The following is a 14975-nucleotide window of genomic DNA, read 5'->3' as shown; positions in this document are numbered from 1 at the left end:
CCCAAACAAAATCAGAATGAACTAGAAGTTAGTAGCATAATACACAAAATATTTAATTTTACTACAAATATGTCAACTCCTTGTAAAATTACACTTTCTTTACTTTCCAGGGTGGCAGAGAGATGATGAGTCACATAAAGCACGTGATACACTAACTGGTACTCAGTGACCTCTAACTGGTACTCAGTGACCTCTAACTGGTACTCAGCAACCTCTAACCGGTACTCAGCGACCTCTAACTGGTTCTCAGCGACCTCTAACTGGTTCTCAGTGACCTCTAACTGATACTCAGCGACCTCTAACTGGTTCTCAGCGACCTCTAACTGGTTCTCAGTGACCTCTAGAAACTGGCAGGTCTCAGTGTCATCATCGCCTTAATAATTTGGCATTAATTCTAAAGATCAGGTTAACTTCATGTTTATTTTAGTAAAATTTCCAAGTGAAACTGTCAACAGTCCTTAATGATATTGACCCAGGAAAAACATTACTCTATCTGCTTTATTAGGGAAAGAAAGAAGATAATTTGTAAATTAAAGGTAGTAACATTTGAAATTTCTCCTTCAGTTAGATAAAGAAATCAAAATAAGTTAGTTTTAGAATTTACAGTTAATTTACATATCAACTAGCATGCTGGTTAGCAGTCACACATCACATATACATTAAGCATGAAAACAATAACAAAATTTGTTTTAAAAGTAGCTATATTAGTTTTTCCAAAGAACTTAAGATCAGCTTAAGTCTCACATGTGAGATCCAAAGAAATCATTAACATGAGCTGCACCCTTTATGTGCTTATCTCCTGCAAACAGAAAATACAAATGGAAACTCGCATAGTACCTGGCTTGGACTATACTGAGAAAAGAGAACAAAATAAACTTCTCTCAGAAAAAGAATAGCCATAAGTCTAAATCAACTGACAAAACCTTAAAGGTCAAATCTGCTAAAAATACACAAAGTGGTCTTGCTTAATCTTTAATCACCAATGAGAGAGCTTGCCCTGAATGAATATAATCAACTTTCTGGGTGTGTACATTTAGCCACTCTCATTGAATGTTCAACTCTTCTTCCAGAGACAATATGCTATAATTTACGGAATCTATTGACTCCAAAGCCCTTGCTTTTTCAACTATACTATAAGCAGGGACATTTGTCACTTTGGGGATGGATGTGTATACACACACACACACACACACACACACACACACACCAGATACATAATTTATAATGATGTATATCTTATAAACATTTTAGATAAATGAGATCTTACCTATCCCTTATTATAGTTTTGACTAGAAGCACAACCAACTGACAGTTGAGGGACGTCTGGAAGGCTAGTCACAAATGCCCAGAGTCACATGTGGCAGAGGCTGCTGTGAGTCAAGTCAGTTTGGCTTCAAAGGAATGAGATTCTAAAGTACTGGTTCATCTTGTTTTTAAATAATAAAAATGACCCTCATTTTTCATGTATATGCTCTCTTATGAAATTATAGCCAAAAAATAACTAAGACTTAGAAAACATTTTAAACCGGCATAATACTAAAAAGATATTTATTTTCTAAACTGAAAATAAACCAAGAAAGGAAAAGGTGAGCTAACAAATCACTGGTCTCAGAATGTTCTCATGCCCTAGCAGATGAATCTGGTTTTTCTTGTTGTGCTGCCTGTGTGTCTTGTGGCTGCCAAAAATAAAACAGGTATTTCAACTCTAACTGTGTTGACACTCGTGTGAACAAGTACAGACAAGTATGCAAAGAGGCACAAACTCTCTTAAGTCACTGAAGGATGGTATAGTGACTACAGAACTTTGCCTAGGCTTTGCCATAGCAGTGAACTAGGAATAAGGAAGACTGACTACTGGTATGGTTCTTTAGACTACGTACCAGCGAAAGCAGACCACAGAGATTAGCTTTACGTCATAGAACATGCCCTAAACAGCAAAACCAGTTTTTAGACGCTTTCTATAAGACTCATAGTTATAAAAAAAATGATTTGCAAATGGTTGTACTACAAATCTGCTCAAATGATTATAATGACTATAAAAATGAACACTGACATTTTTAAGCATTAAGTTCTTACAATTGAATGTTATTCTTACATTCATTTTAACAAGGTAGCTTAAAAAACATTATTGATAAAGCAGATCCTGGACAACAACAGAAGATCAGCGGGCACGAGGAGGTACACCCTTAATCACACCACCTGGGAGTCTGAGGGAGATAGGGCTCTGTGAGTTCAAGGCAAGTTTGGGCTACACAGAGAGACTCTCAAAAACCAAACAAATGAACCAACAAAAATCAAACCTATGAAATAGGTTATGTTTTTATTTCAATTAATAATAAAAATATTTATTTTAATAAATATCTTCGTGCAATTGCGGTGTTAGACAAAAAACAACATCAACAAAAAACGATTCTAAAGTGTCTGACTGCCTTAATCTTTACCACTCCACCAAACAAAGTTCCATTTTTCAGTAACATACTTCATAATTATTATTATTTTTTTTTTTTTTTTTTGGTTTTTCGAGACAGGGTTTCTCTGTATAGCCCTGGCTGTCCTGGAACTCACTTGTAGACCAGGCTGGCCTCGAACTCAGAAATCTATCTGCCTCTGCCTCCCCAAGTGCTGGGACTCAAGGCGTGCGCCACCACGCCCAGCTCTATACTTCATAATTCTTTACATTGAAGAATTAGCCTGCCTCCATCTTAGGCTTAAAAGCCAGCCACCTTATAATAAAGACAAACTAGGTTCATTTCTGCTTATGATTAAACCTGTTTCTCGGCTATGCCTAACTTGTAACTTTGCCCCACTTGTAACATTAACTACAAATGGTTCTATACTGCCTGTTCCAGGAATGGCAATCTAATCATGTTTTTGTTTAAAAAGTTGTTTAATCTTGCAACCCTACATCTGTTTCCAAAGGTTCTCTGACTGACCACCTTGTTATACCTACCTTTGTTATGCCCACCTTGCAACCATGCCTTTGTTTCAGGTGGATGTGACTAACTTGTTGACTAATGATGCTCAGCTCCTGTAACTCTGCCTTTCTGCCGGCCAAGCCCTCTATTTAGAACCCCCCTAACCCGAGCTACAAAAGCACCGTCTTCTTCACATTCCGCGTTGACCTCTTGAACCCACCTCAGGTAGAGGCAGCCGGGTACATGAATAAAAAGCTTGCTTTAAGCATGCCATGATGATTTAGGTCAGTAGGCTTTCTCCTTGCATCTTTGGGATTAACAAGTCAAGATTACTGTGAAGGAGTTATCCCTAGAGTACTCTGTAGACTCCCACAGCAGGTGATCATCAGTGATCTTACCTTGTGCTGTTCAATGGCATCTATCCACTGCTGTCTGTGCTCTGGATCCTGAGCACGAAGATACCAAACACTGTCATTTACACTAATATCAAACCGACATTCATCAAAATCATGAGGCTGTGGAAAAAGCAGAAAGTGAAAAACCAAGTTAATTATATATTTAGAATGTCGGTCCCTTCATCAAAAAAATGTGAGCATACTCTATCTGAAAGACTCTAACTTTTTAATCTTTCTACTGAAATAATGTATTTCAAGATGTCTCTGACACTTGTCAGTTATATACAAAATCCAAGTTTCATTCACTACTCACACAAATGATTTGACACATAATCTATAAACATCTATTTAAAAAACACAGAATACTGTTCATCAAATGATTAGAGTTTGCTTAAGTAGTGGGAACATCACCAAAACCATAATTTTAAAAAGGTTAAAAAGCCAGGCCTGGGGGGCTGGTGAGATGGCTCAGTGGGTAAGAGCACCCGACTGCTCTTCCGAAGGTCCAGAGTTCAAATCCCAGCAACCACATGGTGGCTCACAACCATCCGCAATGAGATCTGGCGCCCTCTTCTGGAGTGTCTGAAGACAGCTACAGTGTACTTACATATAATAAATAAATAAATCTTTAAAAAAAAAAAAAAAAAAGCCAGGCCTGGTAGCGCACGCCTTTAATCCCAGCCCTTGGGAGGCAGAGGCAGGCAGATTTCTGAGTTCAAGGCCAGCCTGGTCTACAAAGTGAGTTTCTGGACAGCCAGGGCTACACAGAGAAACCCTGTCTCGAAAAACCAAAAATAAATAAATAAATAAATAATAATAAAATAAATAATAATAATGATGATAATAATAAAAAGGTTAAAAGAAGTTTTAGAGAAAACATTTGCTATCTTTTTCCCTTATTGTTCAAAAGTGAATTCCAGGGGCTCAAGAAACATTATCCCCCCAGAGGAGGAGCTACAGGGGGTTAATGGTTGCTAGGAGACAGGAGACATTTTAGTGTTGCTTATGCACCTCACCCACACTCATGCAAACAATCCAATAAACTCAGTGAAGCACACAGGAAAGTCGGGGAAGTTGAAGTAGTTTAATGGTTGACGGGGAAAGGGATCATGGTGCGTGTGGAAGGGGGATGAGAGAGGTAATGGAAGGCACTAGGGTAAAATCTATACATAAATCAAGTAAGTGTCCTGGCATAACTCAGCAACTGTGGAAGCAGACACAGAGACCCACAGCCAAACATTAGACAGAGCTTGAGTAAACCCTGCAGGCAACGGGGAGGAAGGATGGTAGGAGCCAGAGGGGTCAAGGACACAACAAGAAAATCTAAGAATCAACTAACCTGGGCCCAAAAGCAACCAGGGTGCCTGCAGAGGACTGACCTAGGCCCTCTGTGAATGTTTAACAGGTGTGTAGCAAGATCTTCACGTGGCACTCTGTAACAGCAGGAGCAGGAGCTGTCTCTGACTCGGTTGCTTTTGGGACCCCTTGCCCCTACTAGGCTGCCTTGTCTAGCCTTAAAAGGAGAAAAAGATGCACCCAGTCTAACTGCAACCTGATAGCCAAGGCTGGTTGGTATCTGGGAGAGGCCTTCCCGAGCTTTTTGGAAGAGAAAGGGAGGAGAGGTGGATTGGAGGGTGAGAGAGGAGAAACTGTGATCAGGATGTAAAGTAAATAAATAATCTAATTTTACAAAAATAAAATAAAACCAACCATACAAAGGTAGAGTACATAAAGTGAGGGCCAGTGAGTGGCTTGGTGGGTAGGGTGACTGCACAAGGCTGGCTATCTGACTTTGATCCCTGGAACCCATGGAAGAGACTCCAGAAAGATATTCCCTGATCTTCATGTGACTACATGGTATATCCTATATACCCAAAATAAATAAAGATTTCATATGTCGTTCCCCCTCTATTAAGTAAATTCACACCTGACAAGATTACATCAGATTTACTACTTTTTCTATCAGATGACAGGAGAGTCATTTTCCTCTCCTCTGATAATCTTCCCTTACAGGAAATTCTCTCAAAACTTCACATATTGTACTTCCAGGGCTTATTGCTTATTTTGCCCCTCTTTTTAAACATCATCGGGTGATCTCTTAATCGATTTATGCAGTAAAACAATATAAATCCACAATATTCTTTAATCTATGAAACAAATTTCCGTTAAAATAGTACACCATGGTTTTGAGTGGCCAAAAGACAAAGTTAAATATTTCCTGGATCACTGTGCCTTGGACACCATAGGAATATGATACAAAGTAAAGAGCAATAGAAAGAAACAAAAGGGGAAAGGACAGCAACACAAACCTATCTTAGTAAACATGAGTTCAGAAAGAGTAAAAGATGTTAACATAAGAAATCAACTCCAGCTATCCAAACAGAATTGGGCTCCTGAGAAGGCTTCTCAGAGGGAGCAAACAGGGTATAATGAAGAACCGAGCAAAGAAAGCGAATGGCTTGACTACTCCACCGCTGGAACTGGACCAGGTTTCTCAACCTGGATTCTACCATCACTTCCATTGTATTTGTACCACCATTCTTGAAAATGTTTTACAATTTGTATTGGATTTAACATCCTCAATAAAGTTTAAGAAAAATAAAATAACCACATACAGTCAGAATTCACCACTTTCTCCAGCAAAATTTTCCATGAACAAAAGGGAGTCATTTCTAACATCAATCTAAGAAATAGGGGGGCATATATAAGACACCAATTTTTGATTTGATCAGAAATTCCTGAAGGTAAACCCACGGATGGAGCTGAGAATGGGCAACGGCCACAGCCATTAAAGTCACTCCTCAACTCTGCAACCTTGTGCCCATTGCAAGCATGGTGACCAACTACATTCTGCTCCTACACAGCTGCACCTTCACAGGTATGCCCACACATTATGTAAATACACAAATAAAAATACATTAATTTATCTACAAGGGAACTAAGGAAGGAACATGGCCTTTAATGTTATAACACATCAGAGGTCTCTTGCTGAACTCAGAGCTCACTCTAGACATCTCCTGACTCTGCCTTTGGAGTGTGGGATTGCAGATAGCCAAGAAGCTCACTTGGTTTTTATGTGGGTTCTGCAGATCCAAATGCCAGTCCCAGCCTCAGAACTTTATCCACCAAGCCATTATACCAGCACAGCACAGTGTGACACCGTTTAAGGTTTGCCAGGATCAGTGCTAGGTAATCCCAGACACTCAGGAGTGGAGGCAGAAGCATCAGAGGTTCAGGCTTTCCTGTGATACAGGATATACAGTGAGTTCAAAACCAGCATGGTACCTTATTAAGATCCTTTCACAAAATAAACAAAGCTGGACTCTAGCTCAGTGGTAGAACACTTGTCTAGCATAAGTAAAGCCCTAGTACTCAAAAGAAAAAAAAAAAGGATGAGGAGGAGGAGGAAGAGGAAGAGGAGGAGGAGGTCCGGAGGAAGGGGAGGGGTGAGAAGAAGACTTCTTTCTTGCCTCCCAGGTCTTCGGACCCATGCTCAAGAAATGTTTTCCCAACTAATTAAGTAAAGTAAGAGAGATAAAGGGTAGTTAGGATCCTATGTGCAATGAAATTCCATAAGAGGGTTCCTGCAAGACAGCCAACCAGGAGGACCAGGTCTCTGTTGGCAGCTCTGTACTACGGGGTTCCATTCGCGTACGTTTACGTTTACGTTTATTTTTTAGCTCAAGTACTGAGGAGTTCAGATACCAGACTTTTCCAAATGCAAGTGTCAGAGCTCTCTCTTGTCCGAGCTGAAGAGAGTGCAACAAAGGAAAGAAGCAAAGGAACTTCTTACAGATGTCAACAGACAAAGAGCAGCAGCAAAAGTCACGTAGAAAAGCCCAACAGTCTAGACTAGAACCTACAATAAGACGCTTGCAAGGGACTTTTCTAGGGAGGAAAGTCACGTGGAAGTATTAACCACTGAATTATCTGATGAAACTGTTTTAGTCTTTCATTTATTATGAGCATTTTTAAAAGTCTTATTTCTGTTCCATTACTCTCAAAAAGACTGCTTTTGTTCTAGCTGGCAATGCCAACTGATTCCAGCTGGTACCTGCGTTGCATGTTTAACAGACCACTTGGATCTCGGTTTGGCTTCCTTGTATCTGACCTGCACACATACTTGCCCTGATGTCAAGTGAAAAATAGGTTTAGATTCAACATTTGAGAGCCCTCATCTCTGGCTTTATTTTTGGGGTTCCCATCTCACGTGTCAGCAGCCTCTGTTGTACACGTTAAGTCCAGTTGGTCAGGAAGGTTGACAGCCGGTTTTTTGTTTTCTTTTTGCCAGAGATCTGACCTAAGTTCTGCCTCGTTTCCAAATACTTGGCAAATACTCTTAATAAAAGACTTGTAATTATCTAAGTCTAGCATCTTCCTCTTTCCACAAACACTAAGAATTAAATTGCTATGCCCAACACAAAGGCAGTCAAAGAACTCCAATTAGATTCAAGTAACATGAGTCAATCAGCACCCTAAATTACAGACAACAGAAACTGACCTCCTGGTTCACATGAGGAATTTATGGAAAAACTAACTGGCAGCTTGCATTGCATAAGCACAGAAAAGAATCAGAACAAATTAGGTAAGATGAAAAAAGTCCTTACTGAGACTGTACTACCTATGGCATAAATATGGCAGGGCCGCTTCGCTGCTGGGCCTTGCAAACCAGCCATTGCTGACACTAGAAACTTGAGAAGTCCCGTGTCTGCTGCTTCTGTGTGTGATGTGGTCCTGCACCTGTGTGTGGGAAGAGGGGTGGATATCAGGTGTCTTCCTTCATTGCTATCTTTTTTTTTTAAAGGCAGACTTTCTGACTGAACCTGGAGTTCATCAATTTGGTTAGGCTAACTGGCCAATGAGCTCCAAGAAATATTCCTGCCACCAGCCCTGCTCACTAAACACTGGGGTGATAGGAATACTTCCACATGGTTTTTATACTAGGATCCAAACTCAGGTCTTGATGCATGTACAGTAGACCTTTACTGACAGGTTGATCTCCCCAGCCTTCCGTCTCTACTTCTATGTATAGTAATGCTCCAGAATGAAAAGTCTAAGGAGGAATCTAAGTGTGTGGGGGTACACACAACGTCATAAGCACTCTAAATGGCTAATTCTTATGCCTATATGCTACTTGGGGAGGTAACCATAGAGAGATGGTGGGTAGAGAGAGAAAATTAAGTATCTGGCCTTTATAGATTATATGTGGGAGCTATTCTACTCATGCAGAATGTCTCAAGGGCAGCTTATTCTTGCAGCAAAAAAGATACTAGTTTTTAATACTATTTACCTTACACTTTGATCAAGTAAAAGAGAAATGAAAATATACTTGATAAAATAAAATATAATTGGGAGTAGAATTTACAGCTTAAGTAGGTAGAAGACAGTAAAGCAACATGAAACTTATTGAAAAATAAACGATTCCAAGTACTTATCCAATGTTTAGCTGCATTGTGGCTAAGCCAAGCCCTCTCCCAGAATACATAACATTACTGTCTCTGTGCAAGGTAACACCAGGGAAGGCAGAGGTGGTAAGAAGGTCAACGAGCTATGCTCAGGCCTAGTACAGGTATCATCATCTTGAGAACGTCTCCACAGTCCTGGGAATAAAAGCGATGTTCTTCAAATATAAAAACTAAATATAGAACTGGTATCAGTGACCCATATACAGAGTGATTAAGACTAGCCAACCATGCAGCTAAGGAATTTTAGCATGTATCAGTGAACATACCCTATTGCTAATTAAAAGATTTATAATGAGAAACACATTTCAATCATATGGTAAATATGTCCCTTATAATAATTCTATATAGAAAAAATTATCTTATGAATTAAAATAAGGAGTTAGATTAAAACTAGGTAATTTTAATGTCTAGTAGCACCAAATATAATGCAACTGTTTTTCTAACTTTCCTTTTAAATGCTTGAATCTTGTTCGGCCTTCCAACACATTAAAACTCCCTACGTATATAGTAGCTCTACCAGGTCTCCCCAACTGGCTCCAAAAGTACTTTCACAAACAGGGCGACCCATGCCTGTGGCCAAGGAGAACCATGAATGCAGCCTAACACAAAACTGTAAACTTACTTAAAACACCAAGTGTGATGTTGTCAGTGTGTGATGGGTGGAAGGGTGGTGGTGTGTGATACAATTTTGTGGTTCTTGATGAGAAACTCTGCAGACAGCAATGTATCACAATGTCAAAGGGCCACCTTTTCTTGAACCTGCCATACATGTTGCAGTAAAAGCGCCCAAATGTGTTTATATATATATAAAGCGTCCATATGTACACACTTATAACAAATAATTTTTTCAAAGGAAAAGTTAAATCAGGATTTAAAACACAATGATTTAACCTTCACACAGTACAGTCTTATTATCTAAAATGTCTACTTAACTCCATGTATGGAGATTAAATATACATCTTAAAATACCAATGTATATAAAAACATAAAATATATTTTAGATAATTTGGCATGAAACATTTTATTGTTGTATGTGTGTTACATAAATACAAAAAATTGTGTTCACCTTGATGAGATAATTTTATCTTGACTCTACTCAAACTCAACAGAAATCTTGATTTTCTTTTCTTCATGGTCTATTCAGTACCTAAATCTTCCCACATATTTACTATACCTAACAGAATGAGTATGAATTCATCTGAATTCATTAGACCATTGCCTCTCCTTAACAATGCTGGGGATAATGAGAATATTTTGATTTTCTGTTTTGCATGAGTAACACACCCTTTCAAGACGGAATGGACATATGGGCAAGCAGGAACATTCATACGTTCAGAACCGCACAAAGAATAAAAAGAGAAGTAGCACTGATGCTCTAAAGAACTACGTAAAAGTTGAAAAAAAAAGAAAAATAATAATTATTAATAATATTTATTTATTATTAATAATAGACTAATAATTTTAAAGGCTTTCCATTTGGATTTGCTAAGCTGAAGGAACTCCTTAGAGAAAAGGTCATCATCGCGGCTTAGGAGAAGGAAATACAACAGAAAAGGAAGACGGTCTTCCTGAATCCCAAGGTTCCCACCCTTACCCAAATCTGCATCCTCTGCTCTCTTCCAAAGCCACCAGGCTGACTTTGGGACTGAGGCAGAGAAGGAATAAGGGATCTTGGGAAATTTCGGCCTAAAAATAGGAAACTACATATAAAAAAAAAATGTTAAAGAAGAGGAAATCAGAAAAAGGAGGAAGATGAGAAGGGAGAGGAGGAGGGAGAAGAGGAAGAGGATGAGGAGGAAGAGGAGGAATATGATGGGGTAAGGTGAGAACTATATGCCAAGTGGTATAGTGTTTGCCAAGGATGCATACCGCCCAGTTCTGTCCCTAATGTTAAGGAATAACAAATATACACCAGCTGTGGAGCCATATAAAGGCTCATGGACACAGTGTTGACAGGCTTCTAACACACATCTAACACAATTTATCCTCAAAATATACACAGCAATGGGTTGTACCACATAGAATATAGCAGGGATAGGTGATAACTGTAGAGGGATTTGATCTGCAGAGCTGGAAAACAATCATTCTATTTACATTCTGCTCTCAAAGAGAATGGCCATCCTGCGTATTTGGACAGCCCCTTCTCTCTCTGACTGAATGAGAAGATTCAAGTCACAGTTGGTAGGCAGACAAAACTATGTCTCTGAGGACACCATCCACTTTATATTATCAAAAAGTGTAACATGAATCTAACAGTAAGAAACCTCAGTAAATATCACATGAAGATAATATTTTAAACAGTTAGCTTACAGACATACAGAAAAGGGCATCGTGTTTTTGTTTTTTTTTCTCACACATGGAAATTAATGAAAAAGAAGATGACTTAAAAGTAAGAAAAACCACTAGGGTTCATGAAGTGGGGGAGAAGGGATGGAGACAAGAGAATGTAAAAAGAAACACTGGATATGACAAGGACATTTTTTCAAATATATTTTTATTAGATATTTTCTTCATTTACATTTCAAATGCTATCCCCAATGCTCCCTATACCCTCCTCGTGCCCTGCTCCCCAACCCACCCACTCCTGCTTACTGGCCCTGACATTCCCCTGTACTGGGGCATATGATCTGCTTATCAGTGAGTACATATTGTGTGAGTTCCTTTGTGAATATGTTACCTCACTCAGGATGATGCCCTCCAGGTCCATCCATTTGCCTAAGAATTTCATAAATTCATTGTTTTTAATAGCTGAGTAGTACTCCATTGTGTAAATGTATCACGTTTTCTGTATCCATTCCTCTGTTGAGGGGCATCTGGGTTCTTTCCAGCTTCTGGCTATTATAAATAAGGCTGCTATGAACATAGTGGAGCATGTGTCCTTATTACAAGTTGAACAACTTCTGGGTATATGCCCAGGAGAGGTATTGCTGGATCCTCTGGTAGTACTACGTCCAATTTTCTGAGGAACTGCCAGACTGATTTCCAGAGTGGTTGTACCAGCTTGCAATCACCAACAATGGAGGAGTGTTCCTCTTTCTTCACATCCTCACCAGCATCTGCTGTCACCTGAATTTTTGATCTTAGCCATTCTGACTGGTGTGAGATGGAACCTCAGGGTTATTTTGATTTGCATTTCCCTGATGATTAAGGATGTTGAACATTTTTTTCAGGTGCTTCTCAGCCATTCGGTATTCCTTAGTTGAGAATTCTTTGTTTAGCTCTGTATCCCATTTTTTTTAACAGGATTATTTGATTTTCTGGAGTCCATCTTCTTGAGTTCTTTATATATATTGGATATTAGTCCCCTATCTGATTTAGGATTGGTAAAAATCATTTCCCAATCTGTTGGTGGCCTTTTTGTCTTATTGACAGATGACAAGGACATTTGCATGCACAGAAATATCATAGAAAAAAAATTAAAAAGTAACATATACTTAAGAATTTTAATAATGTTTTAAAAAGGGGCCTGGTTTATATTTTTTTCAAAACTGTACTATGCCAGACAATAGAAGCTAGTCATTTCTTTAGCTCAAAAGAAAAATCAGACAGAGCACCTAACTACAATAGCCATTCTAGACTAGAGTTTTACACTGAAGGGGGGAAATGTACCTTATAGAACATCGTTGAAGCTATGGATAAAATCAGATTTTTTTGTATGTGTAGTGCCAGACAGGCCTCAAACTCTCTGCAACTTATGTGTACTAGGCAAGTACTCTATCACTAAGCTACATTTTCAGTACTATTAAATTGAAATTGGAATATAATTTATGATTTAGAAAAAAATTATACAAACATTTTCACTGCAATAGTTATAATACAAATAAAAGAATCTAAGAGATTATTTCATGCTTAGAAATTATATACTGTAGCACTAAAGGAGACAGGAAACAGGCAATGAATTCTCAAACGACCCAGAAAAATCCAGTATGAATAGTGTGTGCAGGGAGAATGGCAGGTAACCCTTGCTGTGATGCTAACCTAGTGGTCAACTAAGGCTATCCTTACCACTTCTCTATGTGAAGTAATTTCACATATAAAACTAGCAAACAAAAAATAATGGAGGTGCAGTCACAGCAGGAGATGTTTCTCATTCCACGACCAAGAAGGCCAAGGCAGGAAGAATCAGAGTTGGGCTACACAGAGACTGTCAAGTCAGCTCCCTGCTTTCTTCCTTTACAAAAGATTTCCTGAAAGTCAGATGCTTCATCTTGCATCATTACAGTGATAAAGAGACAAAGCTCATCTAGTACTTAATAACAAACTATACTTAAAATCAAAGTCCAAACGTAAATATAAAGAGGTCTGAAGCAGCAGTCAAGACGGCACAGATCACAAGATAAATCTATCTACACATCCCAACACAGGACACTTGCTACTCTTCTACCTCTGAACTTTGATTCCCCTCATGTCACTATTATCTTCTCCTGAATATTTAAGGCAAACCATAATGCAACTGAACATTCATCATTGTATTAACCTTTCCAAACTCTGCAGGTTTCCATAGTTCTCTACGTTGTTTAGCAGATCTGAATTATTTCATTCATTCCTCTCACAGCCCTTAAGAGTTCATCTATAGACCTTTCTCAGGCTATCTGGTTTCAAAGTCCTCCTGTTATAAGGATCTGACTGAGCCTCCTCTTAAGCCTTCAACAACTCACATCACTGAGAACAGAAGTCAGAGTTCATACAATGACTTGCAAGGTTCTATAGATTCCAGTTCCACCATTCTCTTCCTAATATTCTGCCCTGGGCTACTCCACGCCAGTTATATTGTCTTCTTCATTGACCCTTGCTAGGCCACTTACCACTGTTCTTCCTATGATCCACACTGCTTAAGGCATAGATTACTCCTGTTCCTCCTGAGGATTTCTACTCATTCCCCTCTTTCATTCATTCCTTTTAACAACTTTTTCTCCTACACTTTCTTACAACCCTGAAATAAAGACATGACTCACATTGATTCTTGTTTTCAACTTAGCATAAAAAACAATGGTGCAAACAGGATACAAGGATACTTTGCCAGAAATACCTTGTTAGACTACCCTATAAACCAAGATGCTAAGATAACAAAAGCTTGCTATAAAAACTGTTAACAGCTTGACCGAGTACAACCTAGGAAGAAACTGTCTGACAAGATCATTCCTAGAACTAGTTTCCACTCACAAACTATGTCTTTCAACAACACTTTCCTTTTGTTTTTTGTTTACATACCTGACTTATAAATCTTTCAGAAAAACCCACAGAGAGGCATAATTCATATCATATAATTTCATTAATGAGTGCCATTGGCAGTTTGCTTTTATATCTTAATTCTGAGGATCCTGAAGAAACAAAACCCTGCTTTCAATTGTAATTCTCAAATAAAGGCAGAGTATTAACACTGCCAGTCTGATTTCTTATTTTCAATGTTTTAACAACTAAACCTAGACTATTCAATACAGTAGTCATTGACCACATGTGGCTACTATACAGTTGGATAAAAAGCAATAATTTGAATTGAAACATGATAAAATATACAATAAAATAGATTTTAAGATTCAGTAAATAAGAACTCAATTATTTTATGACTACATATTAAAATTATATTTTAGATGTATTAAGTAAAATATAATAAAATCAATCTCATTTTTTTCTAATAATATAGCTACTAGAAAATTTTCAATTACATCTGTGTTATATCTGTAATAATTTCTACTGGACCACCATAATCTAAGTCACTCAGTCAATGCATCAATGTAACCAGCCAACTGACATATTTATAAACACCTATGATTTACCAAGCATTATTTAAGAAATTGAAGATATAAAAGAATGAGCAGGCCTAATTTTTAAGTGTTCTGAGCTTGTATTAACCAAATAAACAGAGAATAAATATAAGATGTCAGATGTAAAAACTATGTGTAAGGAAGGCAAACAATGCTGAGAAGTCTGTAATAAAAGGCGGTAATTCTGTCTCTCATGTGAAAAGGTGATTTAGAGGGGGAATGGGAACAGTCCTTAGAGATGAGAAATGACAAGGCAATGCTGGAAAGGTTACGGGCACCAAAACACAGAGAGGGAAAAACAGCTCAATGAGGGTGCAGTCAAAACCACCTATGATGCATTTCAACTAGCCAAAAAAAAAAAAAAAAAAAAAAAATAAATTTTAAAAAAAAAAAAATTTTTTTTGCCTTGATTTGGTTGTTAGACATTTTATATGT

The 14975-nt window shown here is 38.2% G+C and overlaps 1 protein-coding gene across 2 annotated transcripts in view; it reads right to left on the bottom strand.

The window, feature by feature from the left end:
- Col4a3bp (collagen type IV alpha 3 binding protein) overlaps positions 1–14975 on the bottom strand; it is a 105028-nt gene that overhangs the window by 64561 nt on the left and 25492 nt on the right. For both annotated transcript variants that reach the window (XM_021180963.2, XM_021180965.2), the window contains exon 3: positions 3314–3430. In XM_021180963.2, coding sequence (XP_021036622.1) covers positions 3314–3430 — 117 coding nt within the window. The remainder of the gene's footprint in view (positions 1–3313; positions 3431–14975) is intronic.

Source organism: Mus caroli, chromosome 13, assembly GCF_900094665.2.
Source record: "Mus caroli chromosome 13, CAROLI_EIJ_v1.1, whole genome shotgun sequence".
NCBI classification, from domain to species: domain Eukaryota; kingdom Metazoa; phylum Chordata; class Mammalia; order Rodentia; family Muridae; genus Mus; species Mus caroli.
This window is presented reverse-complemented; position numbering and strand designations above follow the sequence as displayed.